This window comes from Eptatretus burgeri, chromosome 3 (assembly GCF_056783735.1).
Source record: "Eptatretus burgeri isolate ZD-2024b chromosome 3, Ebu_testis_v1, whole genome shotgun sequence".
Lineage (NCBI taxonomy): Eukaryota > Metazoa > Chordata > Myxini > Myxiniformes > Myxinidae > Eptatretus > Eptatretus burgeri.
The window spans coordinates 103579974-103607473 of record NC_140963.1 but is presented as its reverse complement, the minus strand read 5'-3'; the positions used below and the strand labels follow the sequence as shown (position 1 = coordinate 103607473).

At 42.4% G+C, this 27500-nt stretch overlaps 1 protein-coding gene across 15 annotated transcripts in view; it reads right to left on the bottom strand.

Annotated features, from left to right (window-relative positions):
* LOC147030564 (uncharacterized) overlaps nt 1-27500 on the bottom strand; it is a 593272-nt gene that overhangs the window by 84764 nt on the left and 481008 nt on the right. For 10 of the 15 annotated variants that reach the window (XM_085874759.1, XM_085874758.1, XM_085874762.1 and 7 more), the window contains one exon: nt 11401-11509. The exons of 3 other annotated variants lie outside the window; for them this stretch is intronic. In XM_085874759.1, the coding sequence (XP_085730885.1) occupies nt 11401-11509 (109 nt within the window). Of the gene's footprint in view, nt 1-11400; nt 11510-19863; nt 19939-27500 lie in introns of all 15 variants that reach the window. 2 more of the 15 variants (XM_085874764.1, XM_085874771.1) reach the window with 1 other exon arrangement.

Sequence of the window (27500 nt, the reverse complement as noted above, 5' to 3'; positions counted from 1 at the left end):
CTCTTGGTTCTTTTGTTTACTTGTAAAACAACACGTGCAGAGCTCAAGGATCATTAACATACAAGTGTTGCAACTGATGTCATGCACACGTCATGTGTGTTTGACGTCATCGTTCAATGAAGAAAACACTAACACATCCTTTTTCGGTATTATAAGAGGCAGATTAGCTAGACCTCCGTCGTGGGAGGACGTGAAAACAAGGGGGGTTGGTTTCAGAAATTAGCTTGATCCCTGTGCAGAACAGATAGAGTTTGACCTCCGCAGCGGGAGGTCAGGTAAGGTACGGGAGCTTGCGTCGGAACAGCGTGTCGCTGCATCAGCTTTCCAACCAGTACTCCGAGGGCCTCAGTCTGGCCACCCCTCAGGCAGATGCCTGGCCCATCCCCATCTCCTTAAGATGCTGATCAACCTGCTGCCTCCACGAGGCACGTGGTCGGCCCATTGGCTTCCTCCACTCACGAGGCTCCCTCACTGAGAGAATCTGGTGAGCAGGATCAGCATCAGGAAAACGAGCCACATGTCCATACAGCCGCAGCTGACGCTCACGCACTATGCAGGTAACAAATCTCATTTGAGTCTCTCTCAGCAACCGCTCGTTGGACACAAAGTCTGACCAGGGATAGCGAAGGATTCTCCGAAGAGACCTGGTACCAAAGTAATGAAGTCTCCATCTCAGATCCCTGGTCAGAATCCAAGTCTCTCATCCATAGAGCAAGACTGGAAGCACCAAGGACCTGAAGACTCGGACTTTCGTCCTCCCGCACAGGTACCGGCAGTGCCACACCCCATGATCCAGTGAATCCTTGACTCCCCAGGCCCGACCGAGACATTTATTAACCTCTGGCTCACAGCCAGCAGAGGCATGAATTTCACTGCCGAGGGAAGTGAATCTCTCTGTGACCTAAACATCCTTGCCACAAACAGGTACAGACAGGATAGCAGTATCCAAGATGTCATTGAAAGCCTGGCTCTTAGTTTTGACCCAGAAAACCAATAATCTCAGTTTCTCCAACTCCTCATTCAGCACCTTGAGGGCCCCCAAAAGGATATTCAGAATCTCCGCAAAGATGACTGCATCATCTGCGAAATCAAGGTCAGAGATCTTCACGTTCCCAAACAATGCTACACAGCTTGATCTCTCTGACATTCTCCCCAGAATCCAGTCCATACAAGTGCTGAAAAGTGTGGGGGCCAGTGCACACCCCCAACAAACTCCAGTAACAACTGGAAATAAGTCAGAGATGGTATCAACACATCTCACAGCACTCTCAGTACCAGAGTAGAGTTCAGACATCAGAATCATCAGTTTTGGTGGCACCCCACAAAGACCAAGAATCTTCCAGAGGGCATCTCGATTCACTGAATGAAACGCTTTACAGAGATCAATGTGGGCTGCAAGCAGCCCCTGCCAAAACTCTCGTCTGTGGTTGGTGAGGACCTGAAGAGCAAGGATACGGTCAATCATTTACCTCTTCGGTGATAGGCCTGATGACTCTGGACACTGGTGCTCAAGCAGATGGTGGTGATCCCTATCAAGAATTATCCAAGCAAAGACCTTGCCCGGCACTGAGAGCAGCGTCACCCCTTGGTTGTTGTTGCAGTCTTGACGATCACCCTTCCCAATCCAGAGAGGGACAACAAGGCCCTTCTTCCAGTCAGTTGGGATGATGCCTGTGTTCCAGACAGAGCCCAGAACTGCACGCAACAACATCAGTACAGCATTTCCACCAGCCTTGAGAAGTTCCACATGGATGCCACAAATCCCAGGAGCTTTGCCCCATTTCAACTGGTTTACTGCAGTCTGTGTTTCCACAAATGAAGGTGGACTGCAGTTGATTGAAAGGTGAGTAATAGGGATAGTAACACCCTTGATATCCAACTCGACAGCTGGTGGATCAGCCTGGTACAGCCGCTCAAAGTCAACGGCCCAGCGGGACTTCACTTCAGACTCCTCTGTCAAAAGCCTACCAACCTCTGCTCCAACTGGAGTACACCGAGGGATGGGCTTGGAGGAACGCAATGCGTGAATTCCCCTGTAAACAGGACCAGAATCACTTGACCACAGGTGATGCTCTACCCCTCACAGATTCCTTGCACATAGGCCTCCTTGTCCACCCTTAGTGCACGTACAGTTTTATGCCTCAGCTCCCTGAACAGGTCAGCTCTGCTATTCAGCCTGGCCCTGCGACTCTAGTCAATGGTATCCAGTGTTCCTTGAGAGACAAAATTCTTATTCGCCCTCCGGTGAGTTCCAAGGCATCCAGCAGCAACATCAAGGAAGATAATCTTGAAGGCACTCCACAACCCTTCAGGATCCCCCAAAGCACCCAGACCCACCAAATCTCCACTCAGCCTGTTCACAAACTCCTCAGCTACCCTCTCATCCTTGAGCTTGCCAACATCCAGCTTAGGCTGGGATGGTACCATTCTCCTGGATTTAAGCTGCAACTTCAGAGTTGCTACAACAAGCCTGTGGTCAGTATTGAGGAACTGAGCACTCCATTCGACCCTGCAGTTCTAGGTTATCCTCCAGCAACTATCTACGAACACATGGTCAATCTCCTTTGCCACACCACCAGCATTAGATTACAAAGTCCAGCGATGGTCCTGTGGGTGCTGAAAGTATGAAACAGCCACCCTATGTCCATGACTTCCTGCAAGGTCAAGGAACTTAGTGCTACTGAGGTTCACAGCTCCAGACCCGTGGGGACCAACACGTCTCATAAGCATCCCTATCAGTTCCAATCGATGCATTGAAATTCCCCAAGACTGGAAGAGCATCTCGTCTGGGGCACTGATCAACCACAGACTCGAGTGTGGCATGGAATGCATCCTTCACGGTGAGATCACTTGCCTCAGTCGGAGCATATACAGAAACCAGGGAAATGACACCCAAGGAGTGACGAATCCTTAGTCTCATAATATGCTCATTGACCGGTCTTACCTCAATGATCATTTGAGTCAGATTATTGGACACAGCTACAGCAACTCCTTGGGCATGGTCACCACCAGAGCATCCAGACCAATAGTTGGTGTAACCACCTGCCATGATCTCACCGCAATCTGGTCTCTGAACCACAGAGTGCTGCAATATCCTTGCCCAAGTGCTTGAGCTTAGATGATATCAGAGAGAGGTGAACATCATCTCTTCAGGATGGGACATTCCAGGCACCCACCTGAAGGGACCACCTCAGGTTAACCCAAGGAGACCACCGTCTGGTGGAGGACACCTCAGCACCATCCCGATACACACTACCGCAATCTAACCCTGGAACTTTACCCTGTGGTTTTCTTCCTATCATCAAAGATTGGGGTCCCAAAGGCTTTGCCCCAATCCTGTCATTCGGTGAGCTGCCCTTCAAAGGGCAGCTGCACGGGAGGTGCTCCCACGGAGTGTGTTTTCAGATTTCTTTTTGCTTTTGCTATGTTTTGCAGGATGAAGTGTTTTATGGTAGCTAGAGTGCAAATCTTGCCACCAACCTCCTCATAAAAAGTAACTCAACTGCAGGATGACATCTGCAGACACAGTTCGGCACTAGATATGGTGGCTGTTTGCTCATAAGGAGCTCTTCTGCACTTTGACAGGTTTTGTTTCTCATCCTGCTGTGTGTCAATATCATCCACCCTCCTCACCAAGAAACTTGGTGGGGGAGACGGTTTAGTCGCCGACAACCCAACCATGAAACAGGTTAGTACAGGTTTACATGGTACCTCTTATGTGGCAAGTCACAGATATAATCTGACCTGACATGACCTGACCTGACCTGACAATAAAAACTGACAATAATTAAAAAAAATAACCTGACAATAAAAACTTCAGTGGGAGGACATTGAAACAATAGATTGAGCATGAGCTTAGTGGTGGGAGGATGTTCCTGGAAGACCTTGAACAAAAGACATTAAAGATGCTCATAAAGGATGCTTCATCTACCAGGCGTTTGATTTACCGAGCATCTCGATCTACCAAGCATCTCGATCTACCGAGCATCTCGATCTACCGAGCATCTCGATCTACTTAGCATCTCAATATACCAGGCGTTCGATCTATTAAGTTCTCCTTACCACAAGTCCTTTGGCCAAGCCTACACTCAGTTTTGCTTTTTCGGAATGAGTGAGCCACCTTACATGAGTTACAGGAGAAGCTTCCATGAATTTGCATGCGGTATGATCTTGCACGCATCTGAGTAAGGTGGGAAGGAGCCATACCCATGGTCTGATCTGCACTCTGTCTGCTCTTTTCTTCCTCTCTATGTTTCTCCAGTAGATTCAAATTGGCACCAATTCTCATGTGTAGATAATTAGAAAGATTGTAGAAGGGGCTCATAAGTGTCAAGGGAACATGTTCTGCCATGTGTCTGTTATATTGTTACGAATCTGGAAACCATTCGCATTCACACATACAGTTGACTCAAAGTTTAGTTATTTTGTTAAGTATATGTGGATAGCTAGAATCTCTCCCCTATGTCTAATGGGTTAATTTCATGTGTGCGCTGCTGGTTTCTTTTATAGTCAAGTTTTTTACATCATTAAATCCACTGACGCCAGTAGAACCCTCGCTTCACTCCTCCTCCCACTCTGCGGGCGAACAAGTGCTTCACCCGCCCAGCTTTCACTTCACACCACGGCGCCATAACGCACGTGTTTTTGACTATGGACGTGGGCGGAGCCCCTCCTCGCCTCAGAGCCGACTCCGCCCCATCATAGAAGAATGTCTCCCCTCTCGACACTGGGGAAGACAACAAAAGAGCCTCTCTCGGGGGAGGAGCACCGAGACGCCGACACGCCCCCCTCCTCCAATCGCGGCTGGCCACCACGACACCCGAAAATGCCTCATCCAATTCTGAGGCGAGTTACCCAAGAGCGGATCCCTCCACCCCGCACGGGGGAGGGATAAGAAGGATTGCGAGCTGTATCTGTGTGTGTTGTTCCTTGGTTTCTTGGAGGTCGTTCCTTGCTTCTGGTCTGCTGGGCTCTCCTGGTTGTCGGTCATCGTTCGTAGGATCCTGGCTGCGCTTGTTGGATCCTGGATCATGGGTTTGAGTCCCACCGTGGTGGGTTGTGTTGGAGCGCTCGAGCTGGGGATCCCCGTTCCCGTCCACAGACTCCGAGCTCCACAAGTGCGAGTTGGTAAAACCGCATGAGGCAGCCAGGTACCCGACCAGACTCTGACCCCCAGCTTGCCTATCCTCCACAGCTGGAGGGTCCAATAAAGGCCAGCCGGCTCCATTTCTTTTTGGGTGTGTGGGTCTGTGTGTGGCGCCAGTCTGTAAGTAAAACTGTTAAGTGATTGCCATTGTACATTTGCCTACATTTATATTCGTGATAAAGTCTGCTCTGTGTTTCCCTCCCAATTGCCTATTATAAATAAATAACTGTTAAATGTTCCATTTCGTTGTCTGTGTTTTCTTTCATTGACCCAGTATGGTTTGGGCTTGAGAATTAGGGAGGTTAGGGTAAGGGAGGCCGATTGTGCCATTAATTGTTATTTGGGCCAGCGCGGCTTTGGTAATTCCCGCTCGGTTACGCCGGATCCGAGTCGGTAACAGCGACTCGGTTCGGACAAAGCTGGCCGAGGGTGTGGCTTCCCTGGTAGCTAGACTGCGTGGCTAATTAGGTAAATTGGAATCAGACAAAAAGACCCTAACCACGCGGTACAAATATTGGCGTCCACGGGCCATTAAGCGACCTGTTGACTTTGGAGTTATCCGGAGTGACGACCTTCAATTCCGGGTGTTCGGGTGGAGACGGCCCGGCTGCTCCATCTGGCGGTCGTTCCCCACCTCCGAACCCCGGTACCACAACAATATTTGCTGTACATACATGTCATACGAATTTCTCCTGTTGTATACATGTTGCACCCTCACAGAGACCCTGCATATGTGCTTTGCCATTCCTGGTGAAGAAAACCTTTACTTTACATCATATGTGTGCCACACGAACTCCTCCGTGTCCCCCCTACATAAATAAACCCATACATCTTGTCTTCCAACCTGCTCGTGGTGTCTTTTCCCGATAAGTCAAACATAATCCACACTAGCGATAACTGGGAAGCTTTACCCCCAACTGTTTTTCTCCATTAAATGGCCAGCGCTACACTCTCTGTTCCACTCAGCAGTAATCTTGGTGCACGCTGAAGGCACGAGCCTCAGTTGGGCAACATTACCCCCAGGTAAAATGGTGTTCAACAGAGGAACACTGGGAGATTTGGCCATCTGCTTGATGTTTATGGTTGCTTCAGAACCCACTGAGCCACGGAATTATCCATGGCATGTTAGCCTGCAGGACTGGAGAAGTTTGAAGTTTCCCCTCGTGGCGAACCCCAAACTAATGCACGCATGCGCACACACACACACACACACACACACACACACACACACACACACACACACACACACACACACACACACACACACACACATACACACACACGCCAATAAAAAAATTGACAATAACCAATTTTAAAAAGGAAGGGGAAAAAATAAATAAATAAATAGATAATAAAAATAATAACAACAATAATATTAATAAAAAAACTTTAAAAATTAAAAAAATAAAATAAATAGATAGATCAGCCAATATGAATACCGATGTTGATTATAAAGTGGTGAATAATGATGTCCTAGAGCATTGTGCACAGAAGTGAATACCGTGCCGGTTCGGAGTCGTGCCCACAGATGACGTTATCGAGTGGCTGTGAATCGATACATTTTAAATCCCTTCTCTTATCGATTGGTGCATCAAATGGCACAGCATCCTGTTATTTTAAAACAATTAATGAGATACCATGTACATATTCGATAAAGCATAAGCGATTCACGGATATAAAAAAAAGCATTCATACTTGTCTGGTCATGTGAAAAGCAAGTTTTAAACAAAATGCAATACAGGTAGTACCTGGGTTACAAAGGGATTCCTTTCTGAACAATCGTTAACATGTTATATATAATGGGGCTGTTTATAGACTGCATGTGAAATGTGTCCCTTTTGCTCGAGGACCCAGAATGTCTGTCTGTCTGTCTGCCTTTGAAAGGTGAAAAAATAAATTCAAGTGACGCTTTTATGCACTCGGGTATGCATGGAACATACGACATCAAGACGTACTCGGCCAGGAAGGAGGTACAGTAGTTTTTAACATTTAACCTCAGCAGCATACGAGTGATCAAGGTTTCCTTTGTACCAGTGGCTGTTTCGAAGGCAATTCGTTATTTAATTGTTTTATATGAATCGGGTATGCTTTAGAAACGTTAACTTGTTTCTCTTTGTGAGTTTCAAAGCAAAATATATTTGTGAGCACCTGATTTCTAGCCGTTTGCCTTATTATCATGTATTCCAAATTAATGAGCCCTTTTTTTTTCTGATCCATCACACGATGATTGTCAGCTGTTTATAAAAAATGATGTTTATGCACATATCCTTGAAACATCTACAATGTAACATTGTTTTTGTTTTTTTCTCTTTATTGAAATTTGCCCCAAACAAGAGTGAAGCTACTCGAGGTTCTTGGGTTGTATACTGTACTGTAATCGGTCATCAGCACTCACACCGACTCCAATCGACCGATGCTGATTACTGAAAAATTGCTGATATCGACCTGTGCCAAAAGCAACCAAGAAAAGCTACACAAGGTAAGCTCTAAAAGATACAGTGGTAACTAATTATAAAGTCCTAGCTGCAGCCGGGGATAATGGATTAGGTGAAAGCTGATTGGTTGTTCCCTCCAATTATGTGAGAGACGTGATTGGGGCTTTGATATTTATATGTTGACTGCTATTGGCATTGCACGTTGTACATGTTTGGCAGTGAGTGGTGAGTGCTTTTGTCCATGCTGTCGCTGATGACTCACCAATAAGCCATGAAGCTGGTTCAGCAGCTGATGGGGACATGGGACATTGTGATTCTCATGCATGTGCTAGTTGTAAATGCTTGCAGCTGTGGAAGAACCAAGACTTACCTTGTGTGGCTTTTCTTGGTTGCTTCAGACAGCTTCCTTTGACTCGAAGGGCAGAGTGGTAACTTTAATTATAAAGTACTCACCACAGCTGGGGATAATTGATGAAGTGAGATTGGTTGGTCCCCTTTATTATGGGTGAGAGATGTGATTGGGCGTTTGGTCATATAATGCAGAACTTGGTATTATTTATTCGTACATCTTTTTTTCTGTCCTGTACTCTGTTGAGGTGCATCTTTTCCTGCGTCCTTGCAAGGGCAAGGGAAGAACCAGTTTCCTGGCAAGGGCTATACTGGGTGCTTTGCCATTACCTACCCAAAATGTGAAAACAGTACGTGTGTATGTATGTGTATGTGTATGAGTGTGCACGCGCATGGCAAAAAGACATTATGAGGGACTGTTCGGCGGTGTATTGGTTCGATGCATCATTAGTTATGGGGGTAATATTATACTATATACAATATGGCTGGTGTGATGTTTGCTAAGTTGAGATGTTTATTCCAAAAGTTGAGTTGATTAAAAGGTGATAAGTTATTTGGCTGAGGCTGAGTGAAGTGAGGTTGAGGCCGTTTATTCCTTATCTGTGAAACACCCTGCAAACAATGCTTACAGAAAACAGACTTCAGAATGTCGGCCGCATTTTACATCTAATTATCATGTAATTTCAATAGAATATTCTTCATGGGTAGGCATGCCTATGTTGAAAGTTTCATGTGAATCGCTCAAGCGGTTGTGGAAAAAACAAATTTAAAAGTGAATAAAGGTGAAAAGATGAGGGCAGAAGAAAATAAAAGTGAGGGCTTCGGCTGATGTTCCACAACATGGTTAAGGATGGTTGTGGATGCCTATTATGAGTAATATTGTAGTTAGATTTTAAGCTGTGTGGAAAGATCACAAGAGTTTGTGAAATTTCTGGTCACTTTCAAATATAGAATAATCTCGTAATTGTGATTAGTTGGTAGAAGGAGGGGTTTCATAAATGTTCTTGATTCGAGTATAAATTGATAAAAGAGGGATGGATGAGGGAGGGGGTGGGGTGGGCAAAATGAAAGCACCCAGCCAACAGTTTTTTGTCATGTACAGGGCTTTTCCGATGTGCTTCATTGTACTATATTAAACAAGGCAATTCTATGTATGTATGTATGTATGTATGTATGTATGTATGCGAGATAGATTAAAGATCCCATTGCATCACATCCCGATGGCACTTGCCTTCTGGATTTTTGGTTTGCATTGAGAGGAACAATTGTCTGAATGGCGGACAGGCTTTTGTTCTTTGCAGATTATGCGGTTTTACTGTGCGAGACATAATCTGCGACTCATGTTCACCATGACAGCCAGAGGGTGCAAATGGTATGTATGTATGCATGTATGTATGTATGTATGTATGTATGTATGTATGTATGTATGTATGTATGTATGTATGTATGTATGTATGTATGTATGTACTCTACCGGTCAAAAGTTTTAGAACACCCCCATTTTCAGTTTTTACTGAAATTTAAGCAGTTCAAGTCCAGTGAATAACCTGAAATGGTACAAAGCTAAGCGGTAAACTTCCAGACGTTAAAAAAAAAGAAGTTTAGGTCACCAAAAACTGAAAAATAATGTAAATTTCAGAGTTGTTAAAAAAGGCCCTTTTCAGGGACAAGTAATGGGTTAGCAACTGCAGCTGTTCTGCAGCAATGGAAGTAAATGAAGCCTTGAAAATTGAAAACAATTCATACAGGTGTCCCAAATTTTGTTGATTGGTTACAAACACTTTGTCTGTATAAAAGCAGTGTTGGAACAGACTGTATTGCTAGAGACTCTGAAGTATTATTTGGATAATATTGCACTGCAGGAAGTAGTATATTGCAATCATAATGGTGAGAAAAAGGCAATTAACAAAGGAAGACAGAAAGACCATTATAACCCTTAAAAGTGAAGGTCTTTCCTTTAGAGAAATTGCAAAGAAGGCAAGGTCTCAGTGAGTACAGTTTCCTACACCATCAAAGGGCACTTGGAAACTGGAGGAAACTGACAGGAAGAGGTTTGGTAGACCCAAAGCCACAACACAATCAGAAGACAAGTTTCTGAGAGTCAACAGCTTGCATGATAGGCGGCTCACAGGATAGCAGCTTCAAGCACAGCTTAACACTGGTCGAAGTAAGGAAGTCTCAGTTTCAACTGTGAAGAGAAGACTTTGAGCTGCAGGTTTGACAGGTCAAGTGGCCGTAAGAAAGCCATTGCTAAGATGGCAAAATAAGAAAAAGAGGCTTGCTTGGGCCATGAAGCACTGCAAGTGGACTACTGAAAACTGGAAGAAGGTCTTATGGACCGATTAATCAAATTTGAAATCTTTGGTTCATCACGCAAGGTTTTTGTACGCCATCAAGTGGGCGAAAGGATGGTTCCTCAGTGAATGGCACCAACTGTCAAACATGGAGGAGGAAGCGTGATGATCTGGGGCTCTTTTGCTGGATCCAGTCAGCGACTTGCACAGAGTGACTGGCACCCTGAACCAAAAGGGCTACCACAGCATTTTGCAGCACCATGCAATACCCTCTGTTCTACGCCCAGTTGGTCAGGGGTTAATCCTACAGAAAGATAACGATCCAAAACATACCTCCAGGCGATGTCAGAACTACCTGAGAAGAAAAGAACAAGACGGGAGGCTTCAAATCATGGAATGGCCAGTACAGTCTCCAGGCTTATACCCCATCGAGCTGGTTGGGGATGAACTGGACAGAAGGGTGAAAGCAAAGCAACCGACAAGTGCAAGACATTTGTGGGAACTTCTGCAACAGTGTTGGGAAGAACTTTCCGAACAATATTTGATTTCCATTGTCGAAAGAATGGCACGAGTATGTTCGGCTGTTATATCTGCAAAAGGTGGCTACTTTGTTGAGTCAAAATTTTAGATTAAATCTTTTTCAACAAAATGATTCCACGATTTATTTTTTTAATCTGCAATTGTTTATTTGTTCCATGTTTTAACTTCAGAGTACATTGAAACATTAAACTGCTTCAATTTCAGTAAAAACTGGAAAAATGGGGGTGTTCTAAAACTACAGACCGGTAGAGTATGTATGTCTGAAAATCATCGGAAAAAAAAACAAAACAACAGGGCTGGCCCATTCACCAAAGTTTGCATACGCGTTCGAAGTACCCAGGAATGCTCCCGAAGGGAGTTTTCTAGTCTTTTAAATGAATGCAAGTTTGGACTACAGCTGACTGAACATCAACGATTAAATAAACGTTTGGTTTTGTGACAAGTCCAAGACACACTAATATATAATTATATATATATATAGTCACGTTTTGGACTATTGTGAGTATCTCGTTAATATAACATTGAACACACCTCATACTTTAGTATGCAGCATGCCAGCGTGTTCACGTTTTGAAGGAACACAAAACAAAATGAATGAAAATATTTGCTTCATTGCCAAATTGTCAGGAAACTGTTACCTCCAAGACATTCAGGTGGCAAGGCACATGGTATGGCCAAACAGGAAGCAATATAGGTGAAGGGTAAAGAGAAGACTGCATTCGGCACAGCAGGAAGTGTTCAGAACAGCTGAATGGATAAAGGTGAACAATATTCAACGAAAATCAAAAGCAGTCATTCACTGTTATTCATTTGAATTCTGTCATATTGAAAGTTGTGTGTGTGTCTTGACAAAAGTGTACCATGTCACACACACACACACACACACACACACACACACACACACACACACACACACACACACACACACACACACACACACACACACACACACACACACACACACACACACACACACACACACACACACACACACACACTATTGTTCCCTACTCTACCTTTAATGAGTATTAATATTCAATTTACAGATCTGCATTCTGAAATATTTTGCCATTATGTGACAATATCAACCAAAATTAAGCAGAAGACAAGCCTGAATAAAGATTTCAGCTGCAGCCAGTAAAATGGAAGAATACTACACCAGCAGGAATGTAAAAAAGGAAAGGGAGGGGATAGTATACAAGGAAGATAAAAGAAAAAGGGCCATTTTGCTTGAGTTAGCGCAGTTTTTCCCCACATTCTTGACAGCTTGGAGAGCCGTTTAAACCAGCACAGCTCGGCCTGAGGCCAGAGGGCCAAAGCACATCCGAGTTGCAAACATCGATCTGTACAAACTCCATCGATGCTTTCTTTCTGAACAGGCACGCAGCAAACGAGGAGAAATAAAAAGTAACATCGCTCCCTAACCTCACACGAAACTGCACGTTTGTAGTACTTGACAGATGCAAGCGAGTGGCACCAACAGCCCTTTTACACTGACCACTCTTCTCCCTCCTTATCTTCCGCAGCAACATGATGGAACAGTTAAGAAGATTAAACTTTTTGCCGAATGCTCCTTTCAATGCTGCTCAAGTATCACTTATTGTGGAGAGAGAGAGAGAAAAATTAAAAGCATGTGTACAAATGATTGTTGCTTCACGCAATCGATCACATGTCACCGAGTCAGACTGGTGTAATGGTTATAGGCTTACAGCAGCCACTCTGAGTCTGAGAGGTCGGTGGTTTGAACCACGTACGAGTCATACCAAAGACTTTTAAAACGGTACGTGCTGCTTCCTTGCTTGATGATCACAATTTGAAAGGACAGAACACGGACAAACAACCAGAGGTTGGCACCAATATCGCACCTTTTGATGGGCCTAATGTGTTGAAGTTCCTTGTAAGGGAACTCATATTATTATATTAATATCAGCATTCATTACAAATGACAGATGAGAAAAGCAAAATTGGAGTACAATCAAAGTGTGATAATACACACTCTTATAATTCAGACTTGACATGTAATACATGGAATAGAAAAAATAATAATAATAATAATAATAATGGTCAATTGTTCTCGAACATCACAAACAGATCCGTCTGACAAGAGTGGGGGAATTATACGCACACCATGGTGAAGCGTAGCCCGCATTGTTGATCAAGGCCAGTGAAACCGGAAAGCTGACCTCTCAGCAGAACCTTTTATCAAATATGGTCTGACAAGGAGACAGGTCTGTTAGGCTGGGGTAATGCTGAAGATATGTCCGACATTTCTTGCTGTTTCGAGCATTCAGTGCAAGGTGAGAATTTCAATGGGAAAGTGTTTTACAGTAAAAAAGCTGGGCCCTTCACAACAGAAAAGAATGTGGTGTAAAAAGCAATAAAATCTGTCATAAAGAATCAAACTGTAGAATTTTCAGCAAAACATTCTGGGAATGGGGAGAGGGGGGCAGAGGTATGGAAAGGGGGGGGGGATGTTTGGCAAAGCTCACATCATATTTAATATTGCGTTTTAGTTTTCCCAAAATGGCAGGAAGAGATTATTATAATTGAGCAGTCAAGGAATGGTATAGACTTGTCAAAGGGAAGTTTATCTTTATAACGAAAGTTTGGAGACTAAGGGTTGAGTGTATTATGCGATAAGACGTGTCATATGAAGGACAATATTTGGTTGCTTAGTCATCTGTATATCATAGTTGACAAATCACTGCTGAATAAACACATTACAGGGAAAAGTACAAGGTTATTCCCAACACAACGCTTGAATCATACTCTATGCATGATCCGGTTAGCTCAACAATTTATCCTTCTAATCCAATAAAGTTATTTTCTGAAAAACAAGGTAAATTATAGGAAAGCACAAAGCTCCAAGCTTCTTCATTTTCCTTTGTTTTTGTCCTTTTCTCCATGTCGTGTTAGCTTCCATTAGACTATTAGAGGGTTAAAGTTGAGGATGCGTGATATTTTCAAACGCTGGCGGATCTGACAAATGTCATTACAGCATAAGAATACACACCACAGGCATGAGTAACAGATGCATGATTAATCGCTACTCAATTATGTAATTCTATGTTTCTTGTAAACTTACTATTCAACTATTTTCTCACTCTTCCTGCCTGCCACACACATTATGGATTGCAAATTAAAGCGTATGATTATGACTGCCACTGCTACTACGAAGTTGGCAGCCCAATTATTCCTATCTTATTCTGGGGTCAGCCAGGGAAAGATTTTGGCCCAAGTCTTTCACAAACCAGCCAACAAAACCTGATATTCAACTGAAAGTGGCAGAAATTTGTAAGTTGGTCAGGGTGCTGGAAAGAACTCGCGTCTTCCTCATGAAAGACATCGTGGGGTCTTAATATTCACAAACGACTAGTGCTAACATACGGGTCCTCCGGCTTCGCGTCTTTTCAATGCATCAGCTCAAAACGTATTGCATAAGAAGCCTAACTCGAAGTGTATCGCAAACCTATAAGCTATTCTGTCAGCCCTTCGCGAGCTGAAAGTAATGTTCAAAACTTCCCCACTTCGAGGTAGTCAGATGATGATAAAGCCATGCAATACTTTTTATGATTCAAATGAGAATGTAATACATTCTGAAGCCTAATTTACAAGTAATTAAGGCTGATAAAAAGTCACATGTAGCAAAACAGTTCATACAAAAGCAAGCTTTGTACTTTTCCGTGATAGAATGAATCACCTAGTACTGTGACTTTCAGTTCAACAGAAAGGAAGAAAACTCCACATCGACTAACATTCACCACACCCAAAATGGTCACATCGATTGGTAGTCACATCGATGGACAAACAAAAAGTGACGGCCTGTGAGTTCTCCATTTGAAATAACACTAAGCTGCACAACTGTTCCCATTGATGAGGAAAGCGCACGAGGTCGACATGATTTTGTTATCGAAAATTAGTCCAGGAGCTCGGAGTAATTTAATTAGTTGAAATGATGAAGTGTGTGGTTTTCAATTTTAAATAGTAATATCCCTTGGAGTATTCAAAACACCTTGTCTAAAGGTTCTGTGATGTTGGACTATTATGACAGAGGCCAATAACTAAACTACGCGACACTGCGTCGACGATGGCGAAAAACTTCAGTACCGCAAATGACCAACCATCTCTGTTCATATCAACAGTCTTGGTAGGTATCAAATGACACAATATATCGTGCAGTACTCTTATTGGATTTCAAGTACATCAAACAAAACGTTTGAATTTGGAAATGCTTTTGGAGTGAACACATGAAATGCATTGACAACATAATTTAATACAGTACTGTGTTCATGTCATTTCTTTTCTCTCAACGTATCAAGTGTTCAATGCATTTTACATGTTGATCCTGATCTGCCCAATGAGCCTGTAAAGGAATTCACCACAAGTAATTGGACCCAAAGTCAAGGCAGCTGCTCCAGCATGTTTAGCCTAACCACGGGGTAGGACATCCAAGTACTGGACAGTTTGTTCGCAGCTCCCTGAAAGCACATCTGTGGATTATGGATATCACCAGAGCTGCTCCAGCAGATTCACCGAAATAATAGGAGCATCAGTAACACCCTCAGCAAAAAAGTAGAGACAAGGCACTCTCTTTCCGTGGAAGAATCTTCAAACAAATCTGGAGGTACATTTCTTAGAAATCAAGTTCAACTACCGATGTCAAATTCCTCTGGAGTAACTCCAAGCATTGCCTTTTCTGCAATAAAGGCCGAAAGAAAAGAAAAAAAATAAAATAAAAAAATAAAAAAGTATTTCAATTAATGCTTGGCAGTTGTGAGTATGATGCAACTGAAAGCAATGTAAAAGCAGCAGATTAAACATTGAATCTTCTTGTTCTTATTGCTCTTGCTAATGGCAGTTTGCCTGCTGGGTAGCTATCATTTTGTTGGGGCATGACTAAGCTGCTGATGCTGTTCCCCAATACCAGTACAATGTTGCTCATTTCACCAACCTCAGAAGAATGACAGGCTGAGTCAACCCCACGTCATGCTAATTCAGCAGCCAACAGGGCTCAAACTCAGGACCCGAAGATCCCAATCCCGTAAGATCCCACGTCAGCCACCCTAACCACGAAGCCAACACCAGGCTTAACATTGAATGATTGATTTACCAATGCTTACAAAAAGAGGAAGCAATGGTTTCTACGTCATGAATGTACGATAAATGAGAATACCTCAATTGGGCATGTGCAGCAGCATCCAAGAAAAAGGAAACTTTGAAAGCAGGATGTTCGTACCAAGGCTTCTGAACACCTTGTGCACTACGTAGAGTCATCCGTGATAGATCGACAGCCAGAATATATGACCTCCATAAATCTCCGATACTTGAAGTACATTGATGCATTAGCTGAACAGCTTAATAAATCTCCAAAAATAAATGTTCAATATCTTGGGGAGAAAAAAATAATAAATCAAACACTGCATTGGACGAATACAGCAAAAAGAAAAGGACTCATTATTTTCAACAGTGAAATACCAAAAGAAGGTGCTCTCAAAATGGCTGCTGATTGTACTCCCTCTGAAGAATTCACGGTGATTGAAGCAGCACGTCATATTCAATCTGCCATTCTGCAGCTAAGGAAAGCGTCCTCAGAACTGCCGACCGCATCGACTTTGGAGGATTTCAAAAAAGGGACTACGTGAGTCACCTCAAGTTGTTATAAATCTTTTTTGTCACTGTACTCCGATTCAAAAAACAAACATCAGGTTACATAATCATCACAATATGTTCTCAACATCATCACTAAAGGAAAAGTGAAGCCTCAAAAACAACTTTGTTTTGGCCTTCGCATGAAAAGTTTGACAGGGAGCCACAAAGTCATGGATATTTTGAATCGATAATGAAAAGTATAAACAAAATAAGTGTGGAATGGACACTCACAGGACAAGGGGACACAGTTTAAGAGTAAAGAGGAGAGTTAAGATGGAGAGCAAGGCGGGGGTCTTTCATTGAGAGTAGTAGATGCATGGAATGGGCGCCCCAGAAAGGTAGTGCTAGCAGAAAAGCAGAAAGGTGTATATTGGTTGAAAGTAGCTCGAAGCATTGGGAATAGAGAGGTACAGGGATATTCGCAGGACTTCTAGGTTGTTTGCATGTGGATGGGTGATAGAATATACAGTGTACTGAAATGTATGGCCAACGTAGATGCCACATCCCGTCGTTTAGTTATTGGCCTCTGACATAATAGCCCAACATCACAATACCTTAAGACAAGGTGTTTTGAATACCGCCAAGTGGTGTATCGTTTAGAAATAACAAGGCATTTGGTCAATTTAACACTAAATAAATGACCTCTGGCTCCTGCCCCATATGTTGAAACCGAAGAACAGCCATACATGAGCAAGGCTTATATCCTCATAATGACAAATTTGTGGCGATTAAACCATCATGAATCACACATTCATATGGTGTCTATGGTTACAGCAATTGTATTTTTTTTAATGAATCGGGGGAAAAAAATTAGCTAATGATTGACGGCATTTTTGTGAGATATTTTCAGCGGTCTGCTGGGAAGGCCACCACTTCCTTACAGCTCAATGAGCAAGTGCTCACGATGTTGTGATAATGCTTTGGTATTGATGTCTTTAAAGCACAAACGAATGCATGCAAGACTGCCAGGGGCTGTTGAGAGGATTTTTGACTCCCACCCCCAATCGTTGGACACCTGTGAGTGTAGCAAATGTCAGCATGGTGCATATCATTGTGAGTAGGCCAGTGGAGACAAGCACATAATTGCTCCGAGTCAAGATAAAGTAGATACTTTTTACCCGACACACATGAAGCAAAAAGCAGGGTTAAACTAGAACACCACTCGGTAGAGCGCATACCTCCGCCAGGCTGAACAGTTTACGATTTGTATATATCATTTTTGGCAACATCTCTCAAGAGTGAAGAATCACTAACTTAAAAAAAAATTCGGATCTTCACCAAAATCTAATCAATTCGTCCTTGTCACCAATTTCGTTCGAATCCATCCATCACTTTTTGAGAGGCAAACAAACAAACAGGGGTGAAAACATAACTTCCACCTACCTTTGGTGACGGAGCTAACAATTGGTTCACTTTGTTCCTCCATCACAAATTGACATTTGCAGATGGACAGATAAACAACTTAATATCAATTTAATATTATAATTTGATTATGCATCGGAAAACGAACCTGTAGGTGAACAGTACTTGGACTTTGAATTTGGCCCGATTGTGCATGCGCAGAGAGGAGTGAGATCATTTTCTTTTACTCTGACTGCCAGACAGTCAGGCAGACAAACAAAATTGAAAATCATTCCAAGCAGGAACATTACTGTTTCTGAGGATGTCATGAACGACACAAACAAGCACGAATAACTAATGCAACATGTTAAATATGGTGGTGGAAAGATGCTGCATCAACAGCGGTAAATGTACGAATTAATTTTTTTCTACAACCTTAAAATCTCCATTTCATTGCAATTGAATTATATACTTGAACATTGTGGAACACAAATTGCCTGTTGGTACTTTCAAAACCCTTCCGTTTAGCAATACTTGGACAAAATAGTGCACCATTTTTCGTCATGACCAATCAAATTTGTTGCTCGCAGATCCCACCCATGTTCTTTTTTCTCAAAACTGCATGGGGTAAGGTGTTCTATGAACCCTCTAGTTAAAAATGTTTTAAGTACAAGAAAAGTGTCAGATGCAGAATCATTCAAAATGACCTCCTCGAACAGGGGAAGGGAATAAGATTCAAACACAGAGAGTGGACAAGGATGACATGTAGACCAGACCAGTTGAAACAGCCATATTATGCCAACCTGAAGTTTCATCGATGAGCCAGCTGGGTTTAATTTTTTTTTCTGACAATTCAATGGTGGTGGCAGCTCTCCTCAAATCAACTCTATTACCTAAAGCTTAGAATCCAAATCTTTCATACTGTGCCTTCAGTTGAATTTGAACCCACCACCTTTGGGATGCCAGTCAGGTGTCCTTACTAACAAGCCACAACTATACCCCTAATGATACAAGACAAAATAATTTTACTGGCAAGTAGAGAACTAAAGAAGAAAGACTATGGCACAAAATCAAACGATGAAAGATAAAGGAAGATATACGAGTCGGACAACCAAGAAAAACTTGCACAATTACCTGCATTTTAGCCTGCCTTGTATTTTATCCATTCTCAAGATTCGAGCAAAAAAGGATAAATTAATCAGAAGGACCACCAACCAAAAATGAATCATTAAATCGATAGATGCGTCTTTATCAGCCAACATCATGGGCAGGAATCCAAAAGTGATAACATGCACTGTAAAGGCGCAATGACAAAATCGAGATAAAAGCAGAAACAAACAAATAAATGAAGGAGCATGAAAATACAATGACAGAGGAAGAAATGAAAATAGAGGGAAAGTAGAAGGGCACTCGGTAGAGCGCATACCTCCGCCACGTAATTCCTGATCCACGAGAACATATCGGGCCCAACACATTTTTGAAATATCATGCTATACACAGTACGATATCGTTTTTGGCCTGATCTCTCAATGGTAAAGAATCACTTTAAAAATTCAATAATTCTCGTATCCATATCTGGATTATGATCTTTACCAAAATCGAATCAATTCGTCCTTGCGACCCACTTGCGAGTATGGATCTCAAATTATCATCATTATTAATCATCAGGTAATGACAGTTGTTTCAGGTTTAAACCTCTTTGCACAAGTTTAAACAGTTCACTCTGAGTCGAGTTCCAAGGTCCTACAGAGGACTCATGTATACAAATTAATATAAGGTTTGTGGGAGCGGTGGAATAAGTGGAATTAAGCAGGAGAAAAAGGGAAATTTTTCAAGTTAAAATACACTGTGCAGAGAGTAAAAGGTTGTTCCAAATGGGGAAGCCAAGAAAAGAACCTTCCAGGATTAATAGAGGAGTGTTCAGTCAGCACAGCAGTCGATTTGCTCTCATTTATGGCATTCCTGATGTTGCCGCGTCGCCACAATGCCGCTGACGCTAACTGCATAGCATGGCTAATCGCACAGGGAATCGAAAAGTCGATATTAACCACTTTGATGGTGACGCTTGTGTCGATAGGAATGAGAATACAGTCCAATTATTACCCACGTACACGTCTTGTTCTCCCCACGCATCTCCTCGCAGCTCGTCCTGCTCTCTTCCAAGCTTTCTTCACACTTAGAATCTTCTGAAGGGCAGCATACGGGGTGAAGGGGCACAGGGAGTGTGGTGAGGGTGACAGGTGACAAAGTCTTGAATTTCACTGCACTTTTGTGCTGACAAGAGAAGAGTGTTCAAGGCTCTGATGTGCAGGTCATTTGTGACAACTTGAATGCACAGAGCAAATGTTAAAAAACAGGAACAAGACTTGTGACTTCAAGTGCACCAAGTTTCTTTTAGATTCTTGTTGAAACCCAAATGTAATGCCTTGATTTTACAGACGGGGTTGGCGGGTTATTTTGTGTGTATTTTCTGGTCTCTCGCTTACACTTAAGTGATCTGATAAAGCTCATGAAAAACACTTGTAAAATGAGCAAATAAAGATCCAGGATTTGTAAGCCCTGTTGAGGTCGGTCATTAACAAAATGAAATATAATGCTTAAAAAATAAATATATCATGCAATGAGCATGCATATAATGTGAGTGTGGAAGGTGCATGGTGAAGGGGGTGCAACCGAGTAGAGTCAAATGATACAAATGAGAGGGGAAGTTGTAAAACAGGGAATATAAACATCAGGGAAAGAGGAGTAAGAGAAGAGAGAAGGCCAGGAGACCAGAATAGCTTGACTCACCTTGCATATATATATATATATATATATATATATATATATATATATATATATATATATATATATATATATATATATATATATATATATATATATATATATATATATATATATATATATATATATATATATATATATATATATATATATATATATATATATATATATATATATATATATATATATATATATATATATATATATATATATATATATATATATATATATATATATATATATATCTATATATATATATATATCTATATATATATATCTATATATATATCTATATATATATATATATATATATATATATATATATATATATATATATATATATATATATATATATATATATATATATATATATATATATATATATATATATATATATATATATATATATATATATATATATATATATATATATATATATATCTATATATATCTATATATATCTATATATATATATATATATATATATATATATATATATATATATATATATATATATATATATACAAAAAAATACGTATTTTTTCACCAATGTCCTTATTAATTATGCGTATAGGTTAAAAAAAAGTACACAGAATCCCCCCAATGTATTTGTTTTCATGCAAGATGGACAATTTGACTTGAGATTCTTAAGGACAATTGCCCTGATTGTTGTCATGTAATTGCCACCATTACTTAGTGTCATGTACAACAGTTATATGAGGGATGTACTGTATATCGGATTGTTAGAACATGATACATACTTGAGGTCCATCTGACATGTTTCAAACATATTATACTCATAAGCCAAAACATGATGATTAACAGTTTGCATTATACTTATATTAAGGAAAATGCCTTTTCAAGTTGCAGTGGCATATTGATATTAGCGAAAAAGGAAGGGTTTTTCTTGTACACAAGATTGAGGCACATGGAAGAGTGAGGTGATGGAGGGTAAAGGCAACAGACTTATAGTGGCACAGTGGGGCAAAGCTTGTACACAACAAGCAAATATATGAATGAACAGGAAAATAGGAGAGAGGGGAGGGAAGGAAACACAATAACATGCAAGTAAGATGGTTGAGTTGAGTTGGTTCAGGTTAATGGGGGTAGAAAAGATTGAAGGTCGAGATAGGGGATGGGATGAGATGGTGGTGCACCGCTTGCTTGAAGCCCGAGACGCTGAGAAGGTTTTAACTATCTCAGGAAGTCAGTTCCACAAAAGGATACAATTATACATGGAATAAAAAAGGTCCTCATGTACACAGGTTTTGCTGCTGCGCTGTGCTTGTTCAAGTCATGCTGTGCTTGTTCGAAATTTTTAGCTCAACTGGAACTATGTTCCAGGGAGCTTATGGGATTGCGCATCATCATCACAAATACTTTCAACTTCTTCTCTGAAACTACACATATGATTTCGATGAAACTTTACCACAATGTTCATCACCGTGCATGAACCAAAGTTTGTTCATGGCATTACAAAACTCGGACCTTAAGGGGATCTATGTGAGTTGCGCCCCAAAATAGGTATTTGCTCTCTTCTCAGAAACTTCACATGAAATTTTGATGAAAATTGACCACAAACTTCATCACCACTGATGTATCAAAGTTTGTTCATGGCATTAAAAAAAAAAAAAAAAATTGTGGTCTGAGAGGGGGGGTCTATGGAGGGAGTTTATGGGGTGGTTACCCCCCCAAGAGATATTTGCTTTCTTCTCAGAAACGACACACACAATTCCGATGAAACTTGACCTCAACCTTCATCACCTCCGGTGTGCCAAAGTTTGTTCATGACATTAAATAAATTTGAGGTCTAAGGGGGTCGATGGAAGGAGGAGGAGGAGATTGGTAACATACTCTGGGCAGAGCGTTGGTACTGCTTAAACAGTCTTCTTGGCTATTGGACACGATCCTGGGCGGGTCGCCACTCCGACACAGTACACCAGCATGCTGGCACTCATTTTGCCGACCTCGGAAGGATGACGGGCTGAGTTAGCCACACCTGGTATTAATTCAACGGCTGAGCGGGATTTGAACTCAGGACCCTTGAATCCAAAGCCCACCATCCAAACCATGAAGCCAAGACCAGGCATTCTATGGGGAGGGGTGGGGGTGGGGTGGTTTGCCCTGCAAAATAGGCATTTGCTTTCTTCTCTGAAACTACACACACAATTTCAATGAACCTTGATCACAACCTTCATCACCCATTATAAACCAAAGTTTGTTCACACCATTAAAAAAAAAATCATGGTTTAAAGGTGTCTATGCGGGAGGGGGGTTGCCCCCAAAGGGGTATTTGCTTTCTTCATCGAAACCACATCCTATTTTGATGAAAATTGACCACAACCTTTATCACCCGTGATGTACCAAAGTTTGTTCATGGCATAAAAAAAAAATCCCTTAGGTATTTACTTTCTTCTCCATAACATATTTTGTGGGTCATCCAAACCTACCAGTGGTTCCCTGGTTCCAGCCACTACCTGGTGAGCACCCAGGGGTATTACCCCTATGTTTAAAGTATGGAATAAAGCAAAATTCCACAAATGAAAAGAAAGGAACCAAACTTTCCAATGACGATAGCAGTGATTGCTTGACTGATGAATGACGGTAAATAAGGCTTTACGAAACAATGGGTAAAACATTTACACTATCACTGAATTTTTGATCAACTTGAACAAAGCTCAGGCCCTACTTGCCTGTGTTTGGCCCAGCATTGTCGTGCGTGCGGTCCCATGAGCGGTGGCTCGCACACTGACAATGTGCAATTTTATTTACGACGTTTCCCCTTTTTGGACGATTTTCTTTCATAATATGATCCAACACTTCGACATAGATAGACACATATATATATATATATATATATATATATATATATATATATATATATATATATATATATATATGTATTTAATTTCTTTCTTCAACCATTTAATTGGCATGCTTGCTTGGAGCGCTCTTCAAGTTTTGATCTCTACAAGCTTCCATGGCAATACCGTGGCACAGTTATCCATGGAGACATCTTCGAAGTGAGGAAGACAAAACAACTTAGATGATTACAAGAAAAAAAAGTTTTAAGTTGTTACAAAGCAATGAAATGCCACATCAGAGCAGGATAGCTGAGAGGTCTGCACATTTGCTCTAAGCTGTCGATCCTGGGTTTGAATCCAGACCCAGCTATACACTGACATCCTGGTGTTTCACAGGTGGGGTGATTCATCAATGTGTGTGCCATCTCGTGGATGGACACGAAACTAGATGTCACATTAACTGGAATTCTGTCTGTCTGTCTGTCTGCATTGTCGAGGCTTGTATGAGAGCGAACACACAATGCACAACAAGGGGGGCAGGAGACAAGAGGGGTGGGAGAGGGAAGGACAAAACAGTGGGGAAGAGACATTAGGAGATTTGCGGAAGGGAGAGGGATGGGGCGGGGAACACGGGGTATACAAGTTGGACATTCCAGGGACTTTCAGGAAGGAAAGCAGGGAATTTGAAGGAGGTGGGTTTGGGGTGGATTAACGGGGGTAGAAAAGATCAAGGATTTGGATGGGGGAAGATAAGAGTTGGTGGTGAACAGCTGTTTTGAAGGCCTGAAGGGAAGAATGGGATTGAACAGAGTGAGGGAGTTTATTCCAAAGGTGGGAAAAAAGAGGAATGAAAGAGTGAAGGTGAGCAGTGATTCGTGATTTTGGTCGTTTCACCAGAAGGGGGTTGCTGGCAGACCTTGAGCACCCTGCAGAAACATGGGGGAGGGGGGGGACATATCGCAGACAGAGCAGGGGCGAGACCGGAGAGGAGACGATAGAAGACAGAAAAACCACCGACCTGCCTGTGGTGAGAGAGTGAGAGGCCCAAAGACTCAGCATCACCACGGGAGATACCAATGATCCGAAATGCCTTGCTTTCCTCAACGTGAAGTCAAGAAAGGTGAGAGGCAGGAGCACCAGCCCAGAGGGGAGAGCAGTACTCAGACTCCGGACAAAAGCTTTGTATGTGGTCAGGAGCTCAGGTGGGCCGAGGAAGGACTTTGCACGATGGAGGATTCCCAGTCGGCGATTGGCTTTGGAGGCAGGTTGGAAATATGGCTCTCCCAGGAAAGATCATGGCAGATAGTGAGACCCAGAAGCTTGAAAGAAAGGACTTCTTGCAGAGGATTGTTGAGAAAGTAGATGGTGGGGGGGGGGGTCTAAACGGTCCTTTTGGAGAGACATAATGAGTGTGAGCTTTGTCAGGATTGAAGGACATGTTCCACGTGTTGGACCAGTTTGTCATTTTATCGAGATCTGCAGAGAGCAAAGAAGCTGCTACTTGCCGGTCTGAGGGATAACAGATGGTACGGCAGAGGGTGGAGTCATCAGCAAAGAGATAAAGAGGATTTTCCAGAGAGTCGAAAGATCATTGATGAAAACCAGAAAAAGAACAGGGCCCAGAACGCTACCTTGAGGAACTCCAGCCTGGACAGGAAGAGGGGATGAAAGAACTCCATTTAGGGCCACACGTTGACTGTGACAGGAGAGGAAGCCTGCGAGGCATGAGTGGAGATTGCCTTGGATACCATCGGAAGAGAGTTTGGTGAGCAGGGCAAGGTGCTCGACCATGTCAAAAGCACACAATATGTCTCGGTACATGGATGTCATTTCATGTCTGGCATTGAGGATCTCAATCCATTGTGGCAGCATATCCAGGGTGGAGTGACCTGGTCTGAATCAAAATTGAGGATTGGAAGTCAAGCCATTGGAGAAGGGGAAGGATTTAATGTCTGAAGCGATGATGGATTCCATAACCTTGCTGATTGGGAGAAGGCTGATTGGTCTGCAATTGCAGGGATCTGTTTTTGCACCTTTTTTATGCAGGGCAGTAATGTTAGCTGATTTCCAAGCAGATGGCAGATTACCTTGTGCAAATAAGAGGTTGAATAGAAGAGAGAGAGAGAGAGAGAGAGAGAGAGAGAGAGAGAGAGAGAGAGAGAGAGAGAGAGAGAGAGAGAGAGAGAGAGAGAGAGAGAGAGAGAGAGAGAGAGAGAGAGAGAGAGAGAGAGAGAGAGAGAGAGAGAGAGAGAGAGAGAGAGAGAGAGAGAGAGAGAGAGAGAGAGAGAGAGAGAGAGAGAGAGAGAGAGAGAGAGAGAGAGAGAGAGAGAGAGAGAGAGAGAGAGAGAGAGAGAGAGAGAGAGAGAGAGAGAGAGAGAGAGAGAGAGAGAGAGAGAGAGAGAGAGAGAGAGAGAGAGAGAGAGAGAGAGAGAGAGAGAGAGAGAGAGAGAGAGAGAGTGAGCAAGAGCAGAGGAGCGGGATTTTAGGACACGTGAGCTGATGCCGTCTGGACCGGTTGCAGAATTTGAGTCGAGGTTTGACAGCAAGCTCTCCACTTTGTGAGGAGAAAAGGACACAGAGTCCAGGGACAGTTGGGTGCGACTTGGTAAGGTGGGCACAGAAAGCGATGGGTTTCGGACACAAGATTTAGATGCAAATACCGAGTTTAGGCATTCAGACTTTTCACGTGCGGTATCAGCAGTGCGGCCATTTGAGGTCAGGGAGGGGATGGAGGAGGAACATACCAGAAACATATTTGAATAGAAGCCACCAGGATTTGGAGGAGGGAGAGAGGTTTGAGAGTTCAGACTCGAGATGAGAAAGATGTTGTTTTCTGTCTCTCCTGAGGGAAGACACACACTTGTTCCGAGCTTTATGGAAGGAACTGAGATTGTCCTCAGTTGAGTTTGCTTTCCATGAGGCAAAGGCAAGTTGTTTCAGGACAACTGCTTCACCACAAGCTTCAGTGAACCAGGGGCGGGAGGAAGGGTAGGACAACTGAAGATGAGAGGGGATAAATCTGTGCATGATAGAGAGAAAGTTTCTTTGAAAGAATTTCCAAGATGAGTTGATGTTGGAGAAAGTAGCGATGGGAGACCAGCCTAGAAGTCTGATGGCTGCTTGGAGACCCTGCCAGTCGGCCTGAATGAAATGCCAGACTTGACGGCGCTGAGGTGGTCCTCTAATAACAGCCAGAGAGATGTCCATTTTAACAAGCACGTGGTCAGAAGAACCAATTGGAGCGGAGGAAGAACAGCAGATATTTTCAGGGAAATTTGTCAAAATCAGATCCAGAAGAGATGGAGTACCATTGGTTGAGATTCGGGTTGGGAAGTTGACCGATTGAGTCAGTCCCAATGAGTCACAGCAGTCTTTTGCTCAAGTGCCATGGCAAGTGAGAGAGGAACCCACACCAAGACAACTGGCATGATGGCCACTGAAGTCACCACATATGAGGAAGAGAGAGTTTGGATGAGAAGATAGAAGTTGGTCCATGTTTTCGGATTGTAAGGTGTAAAAAGAGTCATCACTGTTTGGTGGATGATCTTGCTATAAAGGGTATTTTTTATTTACTGATACATCAATTAATCAATTCATTTTTCGATTAATTTCTTAATTTTCAGAGTTACAGATTCGGATGAAACGGTGGTTGTTTCGGAAATTGATTGAGAAATAAATTATTTGACAACTGTTATTTATTTTATTTATTCAGTTAATCACTACTGAATCAATGAATTATTGCACATCACTCACTCCGAATCAGTCTTTATATGCTGCATGGTGAGTAAGTATCATTTGTACATATTTACCTAAGAAGTACACTGCTCCCTCCCAATTCCGTCTCCACGTATTGCATGGCAACAATATCATGCGCTGGAGGGTTTATTTATAAATTTGGCATGTAATGGGGGCGGTGTACATTGAATGTACTGCGACTTGTTTTGTTTTTTCCTACTTATTGCTTCACTGATAATGGTTACATAATGGTTAGAAAACTAAAACAGCACTCGGAAGAGCGCATACCTCCATCAGGCTGAACAATGTACGTTTTACAGCCCACTGATAGGCCGGATTTGAATCCGGACCTCAACCAACATCTAATCAGCTTGTTCTTGTCACCTACCTAACTCGTACACCAAGTTTTTTCATGACCCATCCAC